This window comes from Silurus aristotelis (genome assembly GCF_946808225.1).
Source record: "Silurus aristotelis genome assembly, chromosome: 14".
In the NCBI taxonomy this organism is placed as follows: Eukaryota; Metazoa; Chordata; class Actinopteri; order Siluriformes; family Siluridae; genus Silurus; species Silurus aristotelis.
In genome coordinates, this window is record NC_139587.1 from 13934632 (window position 1) to 13956027 (window position 21396).

The 21396-nt window shown below is 40.2% G+C and overlaps 1 protein-coding gene across 27 annotated transcripts in view; it reads left to right on the plus strand.

The window, feature by feature from the left end:
- Positions 1-21396, plus strand: part of ablim3 (actin binding LIM protein family, member 3) — a 63151-nt gene that overhangs the window by 25641 nt on the left and 16114 nt on the right. For 26 of the 27 annotated variants that reach the window (XR_014536598.1, XR_014536599.1, XR_014536600.1 and 23 more), the window contains exons 3-7: positions 2651-2834; positions 8279-8394; positions 9592-9718; positions 10086-10179; positions 20074-20161. Coding sequence is in view for 13 of the 27 variants with exons in the window: in XM_083560319.1 (XP_083416445.1) it covers positions 2651-2834; positions 8279-8394; positions 9592-9718; positions 10086-10179; positions 20074-20161 (609 nt within the window). In the remaining 14 variants the exon portion in view is untranslated. Of the gene's footprint in view, positions 1-2217; positions 2409-2650; positions 2835-8278; positions 8395-9591; positions 9719-10085; positions 10180-20073; positions 20162-21396 lie in introns of those variants that run through there. The other variant, XM_083560309.1, reaches the window with a different exon arrangement.

Below are 21396 nucleotides of genomic sequence, written 5' to 3' on the forward strand. Positions count from 1 at the left end.
TCCTCTTGGCCAAGAACAGGAATCGGGGGTTTTTTAGGGGTGCTGACTCAACCAAACTGGACAGTTATAGATTAGCAAAAACATATCTTTTATTTTTCTCATTATGAACCAAAATATTCAAGTGATTCTGTGCACATGATATCTATAGATTTCAATTTTTTCGTTTAAAGAAGTGGAACCTGATATGATCTTCTGTTTTAGCTTATCCACCTCAAGGATCAGTGTTGTGCATTTTGATATGCTTATATCCGATATCTTATACCTGATATCTGATATCACCATTGTTTTTAAAGATTGCTTATCTGAATTACTATAGACTTCCTTTTAGCCAAACCAGTCTGATAATTATATGCTGATCTCTTTCCTGAACAAGATGTTTCAGCCTGCAGACCCTCTTCTCGAAGGAGGTTTTACTGTTTTTTTTTTTTTTTTTTACACAATTCTGTGTAAACTTTAGAGAATGTAGTGTGGGAATTTAGAGAAACTGAGGTAATAGGTTTCTGCAAAAATCAAACTAGCCCTAAGCTACATCTATGCCACAGACTTATTAGCCCACATACTCATGCTTGATGTGAACATTAACTGAAGCTAAGCATCACTCAGATCGGCAAGCATAGTGCTAATTTACACTTGGTCTTGGAGGGTTTGACAAAATAACATGCAGGACCACCTCTAATTATTCTATTTAAATCAAATTATGAGGACTAGTAGGACTAAATAAAAGCATTTTCCAATTCATCGATAATTTTTGTGCTCACTTGGCAATTTACAATAGGTTTTGTACAATAGGTTTTGTACATAACATTCAGGATGCAGAATGACATTATATCGCTAAAATAACATATTATATAGTAAACATATGCTAAAAAATTTTCAAAGACATTTCTGATATTTAGCTGGAAGTAACTGCTGTTGAGATTAGGTTGAAGGGTTTTGTCTTTGATATATTCTCTTTAAAGATTTAAATGCCTTGTTTACCAGAATGTTTAATGCTTATGTGCCAATAAACCATTTCTGTTGCTTTGTGGTCTGTTAAATGTGGCTAAAATGGAATTTGTATTAGAAGGAGTAGAACTGCCCTACAAATGCTTATTTTTTTTACATACAATCAGGTTATATGGTCTTAATAAGGCAACCTTTGTTTGTTTTTTTGTTTGTTTTTATTTAAAGAGTATAAAATAATCAATAGGGAAATCTCGGTGGGCTAGATGCTTGTGAATCCAGACTAGTTGGCATCTGTCACATAATTCTCAGAGTTATAAGAAGACAAGCAAAAGGTTTAGAGACCTAAAAACAATGACACAACTGGCTAGACACTTGGAGAAGTGAGTAGTAGCACTGCAAGCCAGCACGTAACCAGTACAAGTGGGAATCTCTGACAATCTTATGATTTGGGGATTCATTGGAATCATATGATTATACATTATTCAACACACAATATTTAAAACATAACGAATATTACTTTGTTAAATATGACAGAATTTAGAAGATGTAAAATTAATATTCATACTAATTCTTTACAAATTTCTCAGCTTATTGCTCCCTGCTTTTTTTTCATCTGCTTTGTGTTTTATAAATCTTTCACTTTTAACTGAAGCATTGCATCTGTACAACTCTGTACAACTCTGTACAACTCTATACAACTATACTGAATTCATGTAGTCACTTCTTTGAGATGGGAACTTCCACTTTGGGTAACCAAAATGTTAAAATGTCCCTAATAAAATGTATTTGCTAAATAATCCTTTTTATTCTGTGGCTAGGGATGAATAACTAACTGCATATATTTCTGATTAACAGAGCATTTGTAGCACTAGAATGTGTAAAGGGTTGAATGGTGTATAGTTCTTTATTAGTGATGTTTTTTCTCTGTCCTTTATCAGTCACAGAAACGCTAGCCTATCACTGGTGTTTGTGAGCTCATGCATGCAGGAGCAGGTGGATATTGCATTTCTCTGAGTGTCACACTGCTATGTGATGCCATATGAGAAGCAGTGTGAGTGGATGTGGTTGACTGGCCTTTACACTTCACCCTCACAGATTGGTAAAAAAATTATAATAATTAAGCCAAGTCATAGAGGGTCCCGTGAAACCTGAACAAACGAAAGAGAGGAAATGGGCTATTGAGGCAAGTGATTAATGTAGGGCAAAGGGTATCTATTGGCTCTGTGCACAATTTGGGGGAGGGAGAAAAGCAGTGGAGCAGTAGATTGTGAAGGGTGTAGAGGTTATGAAGGAATGAAACATACAGAAATATTTTAGATTAATATAATGCTAGCAGCATCAGTCAGCTTTTAGTTTGTCCAGCTGGATGTTCAGGTCTCTAATGGTATTTGATGAATAAGAGATGTTCTTTATGTTGCTTGGAATAACACATTTTATGCTTCAGATCCTCCTCGTGAGTTAAAGTGAGTTTTTATAGTTAAAATCATGTAAACTCTAAATGGCTACAAAATTCTTTAGTATTTGTGTGTACATGTCTGTTTTTGAGGTGTGTGTTTGAAAAAGCTTTCTATATTAAATAACTAATATGGACTATGAAGACCATTTTTTATTTGTATAATCCTGAATATTGCAGGGATGGATAGAAACTTATCTGTGCAAGTCTGTATAGATGTGCTATTCCAAACATGCACTTTCTTCCTGGCAGTGTGTGGCTGTAACTTGGCCCGTTCCGGCTTTTTCCAGAAGAAGGGTGAGTACATATGCACAGCAGACTACCAACGTCTGTATGGCACGAAGTGTGACAGCTGTGGGGACTTCATCACAGGAGAAGTGGTATCAGCCCTGGGCCACACATATCACCCAAAGTGCTTTGTTTGCAATGTCTGCAGGTGAGCCTTTCAGATTCCTACCAAAGTACTGCTACTTTGCTTTATGTGTTATTAAAGCCACAAAAAAATTATTTGATTTATTCAGTTATATGTTGTGTGACCATGACTTTAAGTTAAAATGGTAAATATGTCATATGCTCATTCCAGTCTGAACACTTAATCAGACATTAATGAGTGACTATTACACCTGTACCTCATTAACAAGGTATTTAACAATGTCAACACTTTTGTTTGACTTTGCTTTGCTGGGCCATACAATTTCATTCAATTACCTGTACTTGTATCAAACTGCTTAACATTCAGATAACAAATCTAGTTAAGAAATATTTTAGAAAATATATTACCATTGCAGAAAGATCTATTTCTTTCTTTTCTGTTCATGGTGAGAAAAAAAGTGCTTGTATTATGTAAAAAGACTTTTTATTAATACTATATAAATTAAAATGATTTAAAAGTGCTACCAAATCCTTAATATAATTTAATAACATTGTAGGTCACAGACATAAATGTAGCATTTATATGCGCAGTATAGTAGAATTGCTGTCATAAATAATGTTCTAACTAATTATTAGCAAATGGGCTTGACAGCAGTTGAAAGAGAAAAAGATTTGTGCTCTGCAGATAAGTTTGTTTTGATAGAGTTATGCTGTTGGTGATGATTAATTAATTAAAACTATCAATAAATATTTATCACATTTATTATATTTAATAAAATACCAGGCAGAGTATGAGAAGGAAAACATGCATCTTTATGGCCTTTAATCTTCATTGCACTATGAAAGGTTATGTCCATATGCTGCTATATTTCTCAGACGTAGAAAAATTATTATTATTATTTTTTTTATAAATATGTTAGGTGCATACTACTGTATTGTTGCAAACTTTTCGAACCAACCCCTTTGTTTGCAATACAGTCAGATACAGTCAGATTCTTATAAATTTACTTATAAAGAACATATTCACTTTTAATCACCACATTATCTGTGTAAAGCTGCTTTGAGACAATGTTCATTGTTAAAAGCGCTATACAAATAAAAATGAATTTAATTTAATTTAATTGAGATTCCCAGAAAATTAATGAGCAGCAAACTCACAAATGCCTTCTTTGGCTGATCCATTACCTGCCTGCCAAACATCTATGTACCATTACTCAAATTGGATTATTTCATGAAGAATAACTAGACGGTTATAAGAAATCTTGAGTACTCTATTAGCTTAGAGTCAGACAGTGACAACTATATTTCACTCTGCCATTAAAAAAATTCTTATTACTTCCACAAAAAATGGTTGAAGTTGCATTTAAATTTGCCCAAAGAAAGGCACATTTCTAATTAACAACGGTATAAGCTTTTCTAATGGAAAGTGCACCATTGTTGTTCAGAATTGCTACCTACCTACATTACGAAGCTGCTTCCTGAATGGAACAAGTGAAGGAGGGTTCTGAGGATTTTTTTTATGCTTTCTCAGAAATCCTGGAAACTTGATTGTTTTCTTCCTTCTTTGTATTTCCTGTTATACAGCCCAGTTTTGGAGGAAATTACACTAAATCACTTACTTCCCCCTTTCATTATTGTCCCTTCAGCACCAAGGAACAAATTAGCATTTGCTGAATGTACATGCAGAGAAAAATCTATTTGCCAAGTAAGACTGAAATTGCTTCACAAAATCCCACTGCCAGTGGCCACAAAATAGCTCAGCGGGTTGTTTCTAGTGGGAGTAGCCTGCAAAACTCTTATCAGGCAGGCCATAACAGTAACAGGCAGGAAAACAGCTCGCTATATCATGAAGAAAAAAGCTGCTGTTTACAAGCTGTAGTTTTGTAAGGATCTAGCATTTCAAGTTATGCGTTCAACGAGAATGGATGCCACAATTTATTTGCTTATACTGTATATTTGTTTAATTTAACAAACATTGTATCTATATTATTTACATATTTACATTCATATACATTGGAAAAAAATGCTGCATGAATAATTGTTTATAACATGTTAAAACATAAGAAACTTAAAATTGTGTGGCTGGACAGAAATTATAAATGTTCCAATATTTAATAACAATGAATATTTAACATGAATGAAAAAGCTGATAGTGTAGCATTTATCTAAGAAGAAAATGACACAGCAGGTAATTACTGTATAAGGTCACCCAAAATGTTTATGTACACATATGTTCACGTATGTGCTTGTCCACAGTCAAATTTGCACACACATAAAGTACCACAAAATCTCCCTATGTGTACAGAAAGTTCCTTAAACGATACAGAATAGCATTTACTATAAATACTGTAAGAGTGGGCATTGTGAGGTCCAGGAACTTAGCATTGCCACTCAAACCCCCCGCTGCCAGGGATTCTTGGCGACGCCCCAGGTTGAAGCCCAGGGAAGTGACAGATCTGAGGACCATCATTTCAACAAGAGGACTGTGACAAAGAAGTCCTGACCATTCAGGACCTCTGAGGGATTCCTCTGGGGGGCATTGTACACCTCAGCACACGGCACTCGCTTTTTATCTGTGCCCTCAGGAGATCGGCTTGTTAACTATGCCACCTCCGGAATTTCAGGGCACAGCGGCCTCCAGCGAGTGCCTCTCTCAGTTTCCGCCTGGAAACGTAGAGGAATTAGGGGGCTCATAGAACAGGTATAACCTGCTCTAGGCATACCAGAGGTCAGTCTTGAGAGACTGATTCCCTTAAGAGAATATCTGGCAGCCTGGAGCAGCGATGAGATGTTGTTTTCGCCCACATGAAGAAATTGGGGTTAATACTGCCAAGAAAAGTCTACTTTCTCCGGTACAGAGGACAACCTATCTAGACATGGTGTGGGATTTGACCACTATGCGGGAACAGTTGTCTCCTGCTTGAGTTGAGTCTATCCTCACAGCCATCAAGAGACTGAGAGAAGGCCAGTCACTCACTGTAAAGCAGTTTTAAAGGCTGCGGGGTCTGATGCCATCCATGCCCAATGGGATACCGCTTAGCCTCCTGCACATGAGACCCCTTCAGTGGTAGCTCAGGACTAAAGGGGAGGGGCAACCCACTTCACGCAATCAAGGTCACGCGGTGCCCTACGGGAGAATACGCCTTAGACATGTAGAGGGAACCCGGGTTTATGTTGCAGGGCTCGTGTTGGGGGCTCCTTGTCATCACATAATGTTAAAAATGGATGCCTTCCTCACTGTTTGGGGGGGGTCATGCGTGCCCGCTCTGCCCAAGGTCTATGGAAAGGTCATCTCTTGTGGACTGCCTTGAGATGCTGGCTGTGCTTCTAGTGTTGAAGCATTTCCTTTAAGGGGCCATAATGTGCTGATCCATACAGACAACACATCTGTGGTCTCTTACATCAAACAACAGTTCTGGAAAGTTCTGGAAAGAGTTTGCCAGGATGAAATTCCATCTCCTTCTGGTATCATGGGATGGCCATGGTTTGCTAACCTGGTAAACCTTTTCGAAAACCCTCCCTGCTAGATTCCTCCCAGGCGGGATCTTATGTTTCAGGCAAGGGGGCACTTTACTTCACCCCCGCCTGGAGCCATGGAGGCTGTGTCCCCTGTTCACTATATGGTGCAAAGGCCACCAGTTAGATCCAGTTAACTGCATGGTTGTCCCAGTGCTGGAATTCGTTCAGAAACAGTATGCCAAAGGGTTGTCTCCTTCTACCCTACAGGTTTCTGTGTCCACAATTGCGGTTTATCATGCTCTGCTTGCTGAGCAGTCGCTATGGAAGAACCCGCTAGTGACACATTTCCTCCACGTTACCCAGAGGCTGAGACCTCAGGTGCAACCTAGAGTGCCTTTGTGAGACCTGCCATAGCTTTGGAGGCCCTGCCTCCCTTTGAGCCCATTAACAGTGGTGTCCTTGAGATTTCTGATAGTCAAGAGTGTCTTTCTACTGGCCATCTCGTCTCTAAAGAGATTTGGGGACCTTCATGCCTTTTTTGTGACCCTCTCCTGTCTGGAGTTCACCTCAGGCATGGCCAGTGCCTTTCTCTACCCCAGGTCGGGGTACGTCCCAAGGTGCCCTCGGCTGCCCCACGACCAGTTGTGCAGGCATTCTATCCTACTCTTTTTCAGGCCCTCGACTAGGAGAAGCTTAATTGGGTGTTAAACGGTCTCCCTGAGGATAAGCAGACCCTCAGCAGGTGGATTGTGGATGCTATCTGCTCCTCTTATAAGTCCTCTGGTCTCACCGCTCCTTTTGGGTTTGAGTTTACTCAACCCGGAGCGTGGCAGCCTTTAAGACCTGTTCCTCTGTAGTGGTTTGCCAGGACATTTGCAACGCTGTGGGCTTGTTTACCACTTTTACCACTTGTTTACCACTCTGTCACGTCCTACAGCCTTGATGCCTCTCCTGGCTCCTCTGTCCTTCGGCCTAGCTGTGCCCATCCACACTAAGCAGGGATTGGTCAGTCTAACAGTATTGTACTCACGTTCCTAATGCGTTGTTGACACAGCTCGAGTTCCTGAAGGGGAACATCTCTAGGATAAATATGTAACCATGGTTCCCCGAGGGAACGAGACGCTGTGTCTCAGCGCCACACTCCCTGCATCCCTGCGAGCGCTTCCTTCCATTTCCGAAGCTAGCTCTGTCTCCACTGCATGAGCTTTAATAGCTTCCTGGTCATGACGTCACCCCACTGGTGAAGTTGCGCTCTTCTGTTGGATTAATTACACATGTGGTTCAAAGCGTGGTCACGCAGAGGCGTTCCCAAAGTGTTGTTGACACTGCGTCTCGTTCCCTCTGGGAACCAGGGTTACATGTGTAACCTAGAGACGTTATTAAAGCCTCATTAATTACACACCAGCAGGATAGCTGAGGTGTTTGATAGCATATTCCAGTCCATAATGCAACTGTCAGTATGTTATTTTCTGCTAGTTAAATTTGATACTGTAATGTTTTCATGCTGCTGTTTTTGGCCAGCAGCAAAAAAAAAACTTGGTTAATTTGCCAAACATTCAGCACTGCTCATGTCTTTCATTATGCCACTGGGTTTCACTTGTATGACTATTTTCAGGTTGTAAATACTATAAATGTAAAATAGTTAATATGTTCATGTCACTGATATGAGTATTTGTATGGCTCAGGGAGAGTACGGTTTCATCTGTTTGAAGTGAAATGTCATCTGATCCCCAGTGCTCCTCTTTTAGAAGCACCTTTTTGGCCTCTAAGATGCTATTTAACCTCTGTAGGGTTCAGAGAACTGCCATTCAAACAAAATGTAAAAATCGGTTGTTAAATGGTTTTCTTTCTTATTACAGCTGGTACTGAATCCAAAAATCCAAATGGATATTGATACAAAATACCAAACCGCAGAGGTTATCTGTTATTAACACTTAACTATTATTTATAACACGCTTCTTAGCATTTTTTTTACATTAGAAAATATGTAAATTAAGTTAATGCATACATTTTTCTTAGGCAAGTATTTTCATGTTGTTTCCATTGTAGAAAACCCTTTCCAATTGGAGACAGAGTAACATTCAGTGGAAAGAAGTGTGTGTGTCAGCAGTGCTCCCACAAACTTGTTGCTTTAAATGAGCCGATTAAAATTCATGGACCCAGTCGTAAGTCTCTCTCAAAACAATAATACATTTTATGAATGAAATGTCCTTAGGAATCACTATGCAGTTTATTATTTATTCTTGTGGCGTACCAAAGACACATACATACGCGTGCACACACACACACACACACACACACACACACACACACACACACACACACACACACACACACACACACACACATAAACACATACACACTGCTGAACTCTAAATGTAATATTAGCATTTCACTGCATGCATAATATGTGTGTTGTTGTTTATGAGAAAAAATCTTTCTAAAAGTCTATAAACTGTGTAAATAAACATTTATATTTAATTAGCATGGTTCTTATTTATTGTAAATAGTAGTTTCAGTATAATTATTTTATATTTCTCTGTGGGGAGAGTGGAGCAGGTGTTTGGTCTAAGGACTGTTTTTGTGTGCATGTGTGAGTGTGTATGTGTGTGTATGTGCGCGTGTGTGTGTGTGTGTGTGTGTGTGTGTGTGTGTGTGTGTGTGTGTGTGTGTGTGTGTGTGTGTGTGTGTGAGAGAGAGAGAGAGAGAGAGAGAGAGAGAGAGAGAGAGAGAGAGAGAGAGAGAATTGCTTACCAAGTTCAAAGGGGGTAGGGTAAGGCTTTATCTCTGTTCTGCTAGAGCAGGCTGGAGTGGTTGCATATGTCTAGTTTGCTTTGTTCTTGTTTTTTATTTCAATGCCACCAAGAACTAAAGAGCAGTAAATGTAGATAGACTGCAGATGATAGCAGAATTAGGAGATGGGATATTAGAGAGATATAAGGCTGTGGTATGAACCTGACTGACATTTCGGTGTCTGTAGAAGAGAGTGAAGTGGATTACTACATCCAAAAATAGCTGCTAATGTCCAAATGAAAACAAACCATCAGCTGACTTGTCAGCACATAAGCCCCTGCTTACACTTATGCCTCATACACCCCCACAGCCACTTCTTACTGCTACTAGTCTTTGTGTGTGTGTGTGTGTGTGTGTGTGTGTGTGTGTGGGTACCTCAAGCCATTATGTCTCTCATAATTCATGATTAAAACCATATTTTACAGATTTATGCCATGAATGACTGGAGAGTTTACATTTCTCTGTCTCTCACTCTCTCTCTCTCTCTTTCTCTCTCTCTCTCTCTCTCTCTCTCTCTCTCTCTCTCTCTCTCTCTCTCTCTCTCTCTCTCTCTCTCTCTCTCTTTCTAGACTGTGCAGGCTGTAAGGAGGAGATCAAGCAAGGCCAGTCTCTCCTGGCATTGGAGAAACAGTGGCATGTCAGCTGCTTTAAGTGCCAGACCTGCGGAAATGTTCTCACTGGAGAGTACATAAGCAAGTGAGCACACATTATCCCTCCTATTCTGTTTCCTCAAATCCCTCACTTATGCAAACCTACAATATATTTGATATACAGTAATTATATTTGAAGCCAAACTTGATTTATCTTAAATTTTTAGCACCATTGCTAATGCTAATGTTTCATTTCAAAATGTTTTTTAATATCTCAGTCTAGGGTTTTTGGGTTTGTCATTACAGGTTTTACATAAACAGCCCTTGAGATAATATGCTGTTTATTTAGTTATCATACCTCTATAAATATTGCATGAGAGCTAAAGGAATAGTTTTGACTATAAGGAGTTTTAATGTTGTATATTTCTGGTTGTTTAATTATTCTGTAAACTGTTTTGTGCTGTTTGGTTCAGAGATGGGATCCCATACTGTGAATCAGATTACCATGCCCAGTTTGGGATAAAGTGTGAGACCTGCAATCGATACATCAGTGGACGGGTGCTAGAGGTGGGTGTGATGGCCAGACTAACATTTAAACCCTAGGTTATATAAAGATGTATCTGGGTTAAATTCAATGTGAGCCAATAGTTTCTGCTTTGTTAGCTATACATTTTAAATGCTCTACAGACAATCACCACTAATTTTCTTGCTGGTTCAGTTTCTGAAGTTTAATAGATGACACTGGTCATGTAGACATATACAATTCACATTCTGACAATGCTGAGTAATTAATTTGCTATGCTCTATGGTTGCTCTATCTCTCTCTCTTTCTCTCTCTGTCTCAACTCCTCTCTCTTCTCTCTCAACACAGTGTGTTTGCCGGATGTGTGCACATCAACCCTGTGAATGCTGCACTATTTTTTATGATCACTGATTAGCTCTGCTGCCAAAGAAGCCCTGAATATTGAAGATCACAGGTTTTAAGAATATTAAATCATCAGGATCAAATTAACAGCCCACACAGCCCTTTCTAGTTTTGTTCCTTGAACTACTTCAGGCAGATGTGTTCAAATGCTAGATGTGTTTTCCATGCACCTGTTTAGGTCTGTTTAATAATTGAATACCTTCTGGTGATAATTTGGTCAATAAACTCTGAAACAATGATTGAAAGAGTTTTGATAAAGGTTTTTGCACCCATTTGGCTAAATAGCATTGGGAGTGTAGATTGTTTACAGGAAAGACAGTAGTTCAGAAAATAAATAACATAGTTTTAGATATTCTTTAAAGGTAGCTAGTTATATAAATCACAATAAACATACTGTCATTAATACTGATCAAAAATATTGTAAAAATACCAAATAAAATTAAGACTTGGGAAATCATTTAGCCTCCACTTTTCCAGGAAGAGTTTCCAATAGATTTTGTAACATTGGTTAGGGATTTGTCAATCAGTAAACTCGATGATAGTAAACTCCACTGATGTTGTGAAATGATACCAGGTTATACAGAGTACATTCTCAAAATGCTTAATATTAAAGTTGTTTTTGCCTGAATTTATTATTATTTATTTATTATTTTATTTTTCAGTTTATATTTTGAAAGGTTTAATTCTTATTTCCCCATATGTGAATGGTGTTGGGGACAGTTCATGTGCAAGTTGTTTAATTGATCAATTATTGATTAAAGGCTAGTTTATTAAAGTACTTTTCATTTTACAACCATTTGTTTTTAAAACATAAAAAACATTTTTTAAACAATATGTACAGTTCCTCTGTTTGTTCAAAAACAGAGAAAATTTTCAAACTGAACCGGACTTGGCCTGAGGCAGTACATGGCTATAAAAAGATTGAACACTAAATATGAAGAGATGAATGTGTTAGTCCAGAGAGACAGTGGGATAAGAGTTGCTTTTTTGAAGCACAGCTCTCCAGCACACTCTTAACAGGCAGTTATTGGCATTACCATAAACAGAGAACACCAAAAAAGGACTCAGGGGAGAGGAGTTCAGAAAGGAGAACACAGAGAGATGGTTAATGAGGCAGTGAGAGACAGAGAGATAAAGAGGAGGAAGGAGTATATTGAATGTGTGAACACAGTGAGAAAGCGGTGAGAGAGAAAACCACTGCACAAAAAGAGAATGATTTGGTGTCACTATGTGCTTCGCAGGCCTTATTTTAAAGCAACAGGATGTAAGATTTTGGAATTTCTATGAGAGAAAAATGCTTTTGCAAGCTATTTGCAAAAGAACAAAGCCTGCTTTGTGTCAGCATGTATTTTAGCTACCATCATCCAGTTAGGCCTTACTGTGATTGCCTGATAAAGCAGCACTGTGCATTGAAACAAAACAAAACAAAAATATATCACATGGTATTTACAGACAGCTGTTTGTTCTCCTGTTTGTCAAAAATGTTTTGTATTAAACAAATACAACCCTCACCAGTGGTTAAAAGGCTATATCTCAGGTGATTGGAGGGCTTGAATCACTTTTGTTCAATAAGACTGAATTTAAAATACAAGCTTATACGGTTATCTGCTAACTATCTATAAAAAGTTCTTTAGAAATAAAAAAAGATATGTAGGAAAAGTATTTGAGTATTATAAATACTTGGGACTACTTGCCGTATTTTTCGGACTATAAGCCGCTACTTTTTTCCCACGTTTTGAACCCCGCGTCATAAACAACAAAGCGGCTTATTTATGAATTTTTCCTGGGTTTTTCCCGGTTTCACAAACTTCAAGCTAAAAAAAACTGAGCCCCATAACATTAGACCAATGAAATCTCTGAACGTAAACGAAAAAACGCACCTCACCTGTGTTCTGGGCTGCACAGCATCGGGAGAAAAAAACTTTTTTTTAAACGCACGACGATGCCAGAAGATAAACTCCCAAGAGAAATAGTTGTGAAAGGAAAGAGAAAGACAGTGAACAATGACTTTCTTGGTAGGCTACTGTTTAGATACAAGCCTTAGTTCCAGTGAGGGTAATTCTAGTGCTTTCTGGACAATTGTGAGCTTCCAATTTGAGGAAGGTGTGTCGTTTACATTAATGGCATTTTTCAGACAACCTTATCCAGAGCAATTTACAATGATCTCATTAATACAACTGAGAAGTATATGGCTAAGGGCTCAAGGGCTCTGTAGACAGGATACATACACTTTCTTTTAAAAGCCCAAGGTACCAGTTCCCTGTCATAATAAGGTGTCCACATATTTTGGCTACATAATGTAAAGGAGTTAATATTTAAATAAAACAAATGTGATGCTATTTAATCTTTAAAGATAATAAGGAGAAACCTTTAAACAATTTTTTTCTTATAGAAAGACTGACAAAACAAACAAAGCCAAATGTGATAAAAGAGAAATAGGAAACACTATGGATGATAGGAAAAGAGGTCGCAAAAAAAAGTATGAGAGAAGTTGTAGTGTGAGACACATTTGCAATCTGATGTCAACATTATGAAGTATCTGATGAAGTACAAACAGATGAGCAGTGATATGATTTTGAAGCACATACAGTATGTACAGTTTCAGGCTGATTATGCTTAAGAGTGTCACATTTAAGCACTTCTTCTTCTTTTTCACATTGAAGCACATCTTATACATTTTTCCATATCATTCATTTGTGTATAAGCACATGCACACTTGTACTCTATGTGACACTATCGTAAGTGGCTCCTGTAAGTGCTTAGTGTTCTAGTGGGTGTTCTGTTGGGTTATTTATAGCTAGTAGGACAAAGACTGATGGAAAGACAGATGACATTTAAAGGAAAAAAAAGGACGTAAAGTGTCTATGGATAGGATTAGATTCTTCAAGTTTCTTGAATTGTACTGGATGGATTAACTGCATACTTTCAAAGGATACTGTCTCATTTGCTTGTTTAATATTTGTTAAAAGCACTGGTGTTGGGTTGGGTTGATTTCTATGCTCATCAAACCATTAAGTGTGTCCTCATGGCTTGTGGATGAGGCAGACCATTCCTATCAAAATAGACATTTCTTCTTCATCGACAAACATTATATTGATTCACAGTGATGCTTTCAATTGAACATTTCCCAAGTAATAACAATCTAGTATTTTTCATATTATAGGCTAAGTTGGTTAGACAGAAGCCCTTTGTCATAAAATTAACAGCTACACATGTATCAGTATCGGTATCATGTTATGGAACTAATTGTCTTCAACTTAGATTGATGTTCTAGTCAAGAAAGACTCACTGATCAGTCAACAGACAAAAAAATGGAATGTCCCAACTCCCAGATCTAAATCTTATTAAAAACATGTGGAAGAGTGCTGTACAGAGGAGTTTATTTCATAATCTCATTTATAGATCTGGAGAATTTCTGCAAAAAAAAAAGAGTGAAATCAGGATATACTAAGCAGGTTCTTAAGAGTGTTATATAACAAAAAGTACTTGTATCCTTGTTTCAAATTTTTTTTCTTAAAAATATTACTATGAGTTTTTCATCTACATTTTGTTGGTTGCCATATCATATTACATATGGAAAAAGATTGAATGTGATTTAACTGTTAAATGTGATTGAAACGAGTATAATCTGTGGATGTGGATAATTCATAAAGCAGGTATAATCCGTAAAGCGGGTATTATTCATACAGTGAGTATAATCCTTAGGATTGGAACAAGGGACTAGAACCAGCGGGGAATGCTGGCGGTCAGGAATCCAGGTGGTCACTTTAGTCATCAGGTGGATCCTAAAGCGAGTAAAGTCGGAGCATGGGCTTATAAAGGGGACCAGGTAATGCGGAACAGGTGTCAACGATTAGCACCGGGAGCCGCGGGCGTGGCAGGAGGATCAATTAACCCCCCTCTCAATTGGGACCGCAACATCGCTTTTAGAGGGGTCTTGGATCGCGACGGTGCTTTCTGCGAGACTTTGAGGCGCGCCAATGCTTCCGGAGGAGCTTTGGAGCGTGATGCCACCTCCAGTGGAACTTGGGACCGTGTCGTCGCTTCCGGAGGGTCCTTGTACAACATCACTTTTGCAGGCAGGCGGCGGGACAACATTCTTTTCCCGGCCAGTCAGCGGTACAACGTCCCATCTGCGGCCCTGGAGTGGAGCGGCGCGCTTGGCGGAACTCTGGAGGGAATCAGCACCTTTGGCGGAACTCACGAACTGAGCAGCACACCCAGTGAGAAGAGATGACTGGGCGATGGCCCCAGTGGATTTTGGAGGCTGGGCGGTGTACTTCGTGGGGCTTGGAGACTGGAGCTTGGGTTGGCGCCTCCTGACATCGGTAATCTGGTCTGGGGTCTTCCCAGAACGGAGGGGACTGTAGTGGATGTCCACCGTTATCATCCCGAACCTCCCTGTGAACTGCCCGATGAAATTGGCCTACGAGCCAAAATTGCCCCTGTTCGCACTCCACATCTTATAGGCCTGAGAGAAAGCCTCCCCAGACAGGCTTGTTCGGTGGGGAATTGGGATGACTGCCCCTCAATGTATATACGCTCCATAGGAATCCGCTCTACTCAGCTGCTTTGCTGGAGAAGCGGGCCGGGAATGCCATCAGGCTCTCTGAGGTGCGTGGCGCCGCCCCGCTTGCATGATCTGAAGCCGCAAGCATGACTCCCGGTGATCGGCAGTGAGCTTCCAGGTGGGATCTGAAGCAAAACTGGTGCTGGTGATCAGGAATCCGGTTGGTCACTGTAGTCATCAGGTAGATCCAACAGCAAGTGAGGTTGGAGCATGGGCATATAAAGGGGACCAGGTAATGCGGAACAGGTGTCAGCGATACTGTCCTCTTTATTAACAGATCAACAAATTCCCTCTGCACAGGGCTTTTACTCTCTATTATTAAATGGCTAATAAAATAAAATAGACCTATGTGGAAAAAAAAGTTGTATTATAATACAGACAACCCTAGGGAATAATTACTGATCCTACATTATTGAGCTGCTGCTCAAACTTTTTAAAAGCTTCTGAATACTGAGCATAGCAAGAGAAAATATAAATGAAAGCATATTTAACCTCTGTCCACTTATCCAATAAATTTTTTTTGTAATGTGTTAAACAACACTTTGTTGTGAGTTTATTGAACTTCTGTTTCAGTTGCGTAGCCTTGGTCAAAATTTTAACGTTTCATGAGAGAAATTAAGGGGAACTCTTCAGTGCATCTTTCTAGCACTATGAACACAATCCTTAACATTACTAATATAAAATGGGCTTCCAGAGAGTGTGATTTAATTTTGGAATATTCAAACAAATGGTTCAAAGCTTTTATGCAGAGTGTGCAACATTTAGTAGGTTTGATGTAAAGAAATATGCTGCTCTGTCTGTAGAGCCTGTAATGTATCTCTTTGTTAACATGAAACACCAATTATAATCACTAATTGAAAGGTAGAAAACTACTATTAGGGCGATAAATACATTGTGGAGAAATATGTATGTAAAAAAGGGTATTACAACTATTAAAACTATTACTAAAAGGTAAAAAAAAAATTGTGAACTGTTTGTTTACACAAAATCACTGTAAAGTAAAAGAGCAGAATACAAATCATTATGTACTTTATTAGAGCAATTCCAACAATTGTTTGGGGCTTACAATAGAAATATATATATATATATATATATATATATATATATATATATATATATATATAGATATATATATATATATATATATATATATATATAGATATAGGTATATACAGTGAGAAAAATAAGTATTTGAACACCCTGCTATTTTGCAGGTTCTCCCACTTAGAAATCATGGAGGGGTCTGAAATTGTCATCGTAGGTGCATGTCCACTGTGAGAGACATAATCTAAAAAAAAAAATCCAGAAATCACAATGTATGATTTTTTTAACTATTTATTTGTATGATACAGCTGCAAATAAGTATTTGAACACCTGTCTATCAGCTAGAATTCTGACCCTCAAAGACCTGTTAGTCTGCCTTTAAAATGTCCACCTCCACTACATTTATTATCCTAAATTAGATGCAACTGTTTGAGGTCATTAGCTGCATAAAGACATCTGTCCACCCCATACAATCAGTAAGAATCCAACTACTAACATGGCAAAGACCAAAGAGCTGTCCAAAGACACTAGAGACAAAATTGTACACCTCCACAAGGCTGAAAAGGGCTACGGGGAAATTGCCAAGCAGCTTGGTGAAAAAAGGTCCACTAATGGAGCAATCATTAGAAAATGTAAGAAGCTAAACATGACTGTCAATCTCCCTCGGACTGGGGCTCCATGCAAGATCTCACCTCGTGGGGTCTCAATGATCCTAAGGAAGGTGAGAAATCAGCCCAGAACTACACGGGAGGAGCTCGTCAATGACCTGAAAAGAGCTGGGACCACAGTTTCCAAGGTTACTGTTGGTAATACACTAAGACGTCATGGTTTGAAATCATGCATGGCACGGAAGGTTCCCCTGCTTAAACCAGCACATGTCCAGGCACGTCTTAAGTTTGCCAATGACCATTTGGATGATCCAGAGGAGTCATGGGAGAAAGTCATGTGGTCAGATGAGACCAAAATAGAACTTTTGGGTCAGAATTCCACTAAACGTGTTTGGAGGAAGAAGAATGATGAGTACCATCACAAGAACACCATCCCTACTGTGAATAATGGGGGTGGTAGCATCATGCTTGGGGGTGTTTTTCTGCACATGGGACAGGGCGACTGCACTGTATTAAGGAGAGGATGACCAGGGCCATGTATTGCGAGATTTGGGGGAACAACCTCCTTCCCTCAGTTAGAGCATTGAAAACGGGTCGAGGCTGGGTCTTCCAACTTGACAATGACCCGAAGCACACAGCCAGGATAACCAAGGAGTGGCTCCGTAAGAAGCATATCAAGGTTCTGGCATGGCCTAGCCAGTCTCCAGACCTAAACCCAATAAAGAATCTTTGAAGGGAGCTCAAACTCCATGTTTCTCAGCGACAGGCCAGAAACCTGACTGATCTAGAGAAGATCTGTGTGGAGGAGTGGGCCAAAATCCCTCCTGCAGTGTGTGCAAACCTGGTGAAAAACTATAGAAAACGTTTGACCTCTGTAATTGCAAACAAAGGCTACTGTACCAAATATTAACATTGACTTTCTCAGGTGTTCAAATACTTATTTGCAGCTGTATCATACAAATAAATGGTTAAAAAATCATACATTGTGATTTCTGGATTTTTTTTTTTAGATTATGTCTCTCACAGTGGACATGCACCTACCAATTTCAGACCCCTCCATGATTTCTAAGTGGGAGAACTTGCAAAATAGCAGGGTGTTCAAATACTTATTTTCCTCACTGTAGATGAGGGTCTGTCAGGCTGCTGGACAGGACGCGGAAGCGGAAATAACTCAATCATTGTTTATTCAAATAAGTTTAACAAAAGAAACACTCACAAGCCGCGAAGAAAAGCAAACAAAGAATATCTGCTCGGGACGAGTAATCCAACACGAAAGTAAATGTCCAACGGAAAGCAAAACCTGAAACGAAAGTAACTTCACGGCAAAGAGTAATCCGACGCGGAAACAGAGTCTTGGAGACAGAACCAGCGGGAAGGCTGCCGGTCGCGGAATGACCAGCATGACAATTCAAGACAATTCACTAGAAGCTGAGCGACGTCCACGGCGGAGACCGGAGGCCGAGCGACGTCCATGGCGGAGACCGGAGGCCGAGCGACGTCCACGGCAGAGACCGGAAGTGGAGCAACGTCCACGGCGGAGACCGGAGGCCGAGCAACGTCCACGGCGGAGACCAGGAACACAGGGGCACTTTTGGCAGGGCGTTGGGCCGTAACGACACCCTCGGAGAGACTCTGGAGAGCTTTGCCGTCGTCAGAGGGACCTGGAGGACCGACCCCTTCGCGGCCAGGCGGCGGAACAACGTCCTCTTCGTGGCCAGGTGGCGTACGGCATCCTCTTCGCGGCCAAGCGGCGGTACGACGTCCTCCTCACGGCCTTTGAACGGGGCTGAGCTCTTTTGGGGACTCTGGAACGGGGCTGCACCCTCGGCGGAACTCTGTGGCTGAGCGGCACCCCCGTGAACGGTCCGTGGCGGTTCGGCGCACTCGTGACGGGTCTGTGGTGGAAAGGCGCGCTCCTGGAGACACTGTGGCGGAGAGGCGCGCTCCTGGAGACACTGTGGTGGAGAGGCGTGCTCCTGGAGACACTGTGGCGGAGAGGCGCACTCCTGGAGACACTGTGGCGGAGAGGCATGCCCACGGGAACCTCGAAACAGGGCAGCGCGCTTGTAGATGTTCTGTGGCAGCACGGACAGCTCGTGGGAATGCTGGGATGCCATGGTGCGCTCGCAGACATTTGGAGATGGTGCAGAGCGTCCACGAGAACCCCGCTCCATAATATGTTTTTAGAGAGAGTGTCACCAGACAGGAGGGAAACGCAGAAGGCGATCTTGGCTCGTTCGAAGGGAAACTGGGAAAGATTTTTCTCCGCATACTCGCCGATGCTCCTCAGGAACCTGTCAGGAATTCTTCTCCTTTCCCGGAGAAGCAAGCCGGGAATCCCCTCCACGCTCTCGGAGGGGCGTGGCGCAGCCGCCCTCTCATGGTCCGGCGTCTGTGGTTCCGAACCGCGAGGAGCGGCACTGATCTTCCGTTGGAAATCCAAAGCCGGGTTTGGCTGCCGATCCATCGCGGTTGGCATCGCGGCTGGGCGAATTCGGTTTCGGTCGGTTCTTCTGTCAGGCTGCTGGATAGGACACGGAAGCGGAAATAACTCAATCATGGTTTATTTAAATCAGTTCAACAAAAGAAACACTCACAAGCCACGAAGAAAAGCAAACAAAGAATATCCGCTCGGGATGAGTAATCCAACACGAAAGTAAACGTCCAACGGAAAGCAAAACCTGAAACAAAAGTAACTCCACGCCAAAGAGTATTCCGACGCGGAAACAGAGTCTTGGAGACAGAACCAGCGGGAAGGCTGGCGGTCGCAGAATGACCAGCATGACAATTCAAGAACCGACAGCCTGTGACTCGAGAACGTGAGTTTATATAGTCTAGTCCATAACGAGCCACAGCTGTCGGTGATCATGGCAGGCAAAGGATAACGAGGCAGCGTGACAGCTACTGAGGGGGGCGTGGCAGGGTGAATCTCTGACAACGGCCGGGGGGGCGTGGCAGGGGAATCTCTGACAGCGGCCGAGGGAGGCGTGGCAGGGGAATCCCTGACAGCGGCCGAGGGAGGCGTGGCAGGGGAATCCCTGACAGGGTCAAACCCAAAAGATTCTCTGCAATGCTACAAACTTACAGCAGACATCAGCAAAGTAAACACATTCTGTAAAATCCAACATGTAAACATGAGGTTCATCAATATGGGAACCACCATCAAAAGCATGACAGACAGACCCTGAAATATATTGAAAGAATTATGCCAAGAGCTACTACATTTATCATCGCAATTACCATTATTACAGGTTTTACAATTTAAGGAATAGGTCTTATGATGTGATGTTTCCCTTTCTCTTCCCTCTCTCCAGGCTGGAGGGAAGCATTATCACCCTACATGTGCTCGCTGTGCTCGATGTCAATTGATGTTTACAGAAGGAGAAGAGATGTACCTGACAGGTGAGGAAACTGCCAAATGCATTAAATTATCAGCCTGGATCAATTCACAATAGAGAATCTAAGAATCATATAAACATGTAATTAGAGGACATACATATATTAAGTACTGCATATGAAATGGCATAAGATGTTTCTTCTCTTATACTACTGTAAAAAAAGCAAATATGGAGGATGAAGTCTATAGATTTCCTCCTGGCCCTGAATAATTATCATACAGGATTATTGATTCTTTCCTGTGAGAGAAAAATGGTGGCTCAGAAAAAACCTTTGAAATGGACTGTAATTAAACCATGTGACTACAAATAATTTGAATGTAGTGAAACTTCTCATGTTCTCATATGTATTTGTTTCTCATTATTTGTTATCATAAACATTATTTACATGAACTTTTTTCTAGCAGGTGGTAGGTAAGTAATTACACATGACAGACCATGACAGACCTTTTTTTTGGTAGTCAAGAATACCCTGAACAGGATGTGATGCAGCCATAACACACAAGTGGATTGCATTATTTTTGTATGTAGTCTGGAGTGCGTTATACTACAGCCATTAATACCACTTGTACTACAGTGATTTGCCACAGATTACAATGTTTAATGTATTAATTTATTTTATTCATGTGCAAAACTTACATTGAATGTTATTGTTCCTTATATTTTAGTTAAAATCTCTCTCTCTCTCTCTGTCTCTCACTCTTTTTTTATATACATTTTTATTAGTCTTAGATTATATGGTGCCTCTGCTGTATGAGCTTTAATAATAAAACAATAACATATTAGAATGAACAAATTAATATTAACTTAGTTTTCATCTTTCATGCCAAAAGTGTGTGCTGTTATACATCAATTATATTAGGTTAAAAAAATTTTTGTGTGTTTTTTGTATATGTATATGTGTAGCATGTTGGCTACATAGAAACACACACACGCACGCGCACACACACACACACACACACACACATTATATACAGTTATTTCACTTAGCCACCCCGAGATTATGAAGGAGCAGCATTAATGTATAACATCTTAGTCATCATGCTCTGAGATGTTTGGAAGACAAATTAGCAAACCTACTTTCAGCATTATTAATATGCAATAAGAGAAAAAGTGCCATCTGCAAAAATTTTAATATAAATATAATAAAAATAATTATAAATTTGCTCGAAATATGCTGCATAATGCTGCATGAGTGATATAATAGCCATAAAACACTGATCAAGTATTAATAATGAATTA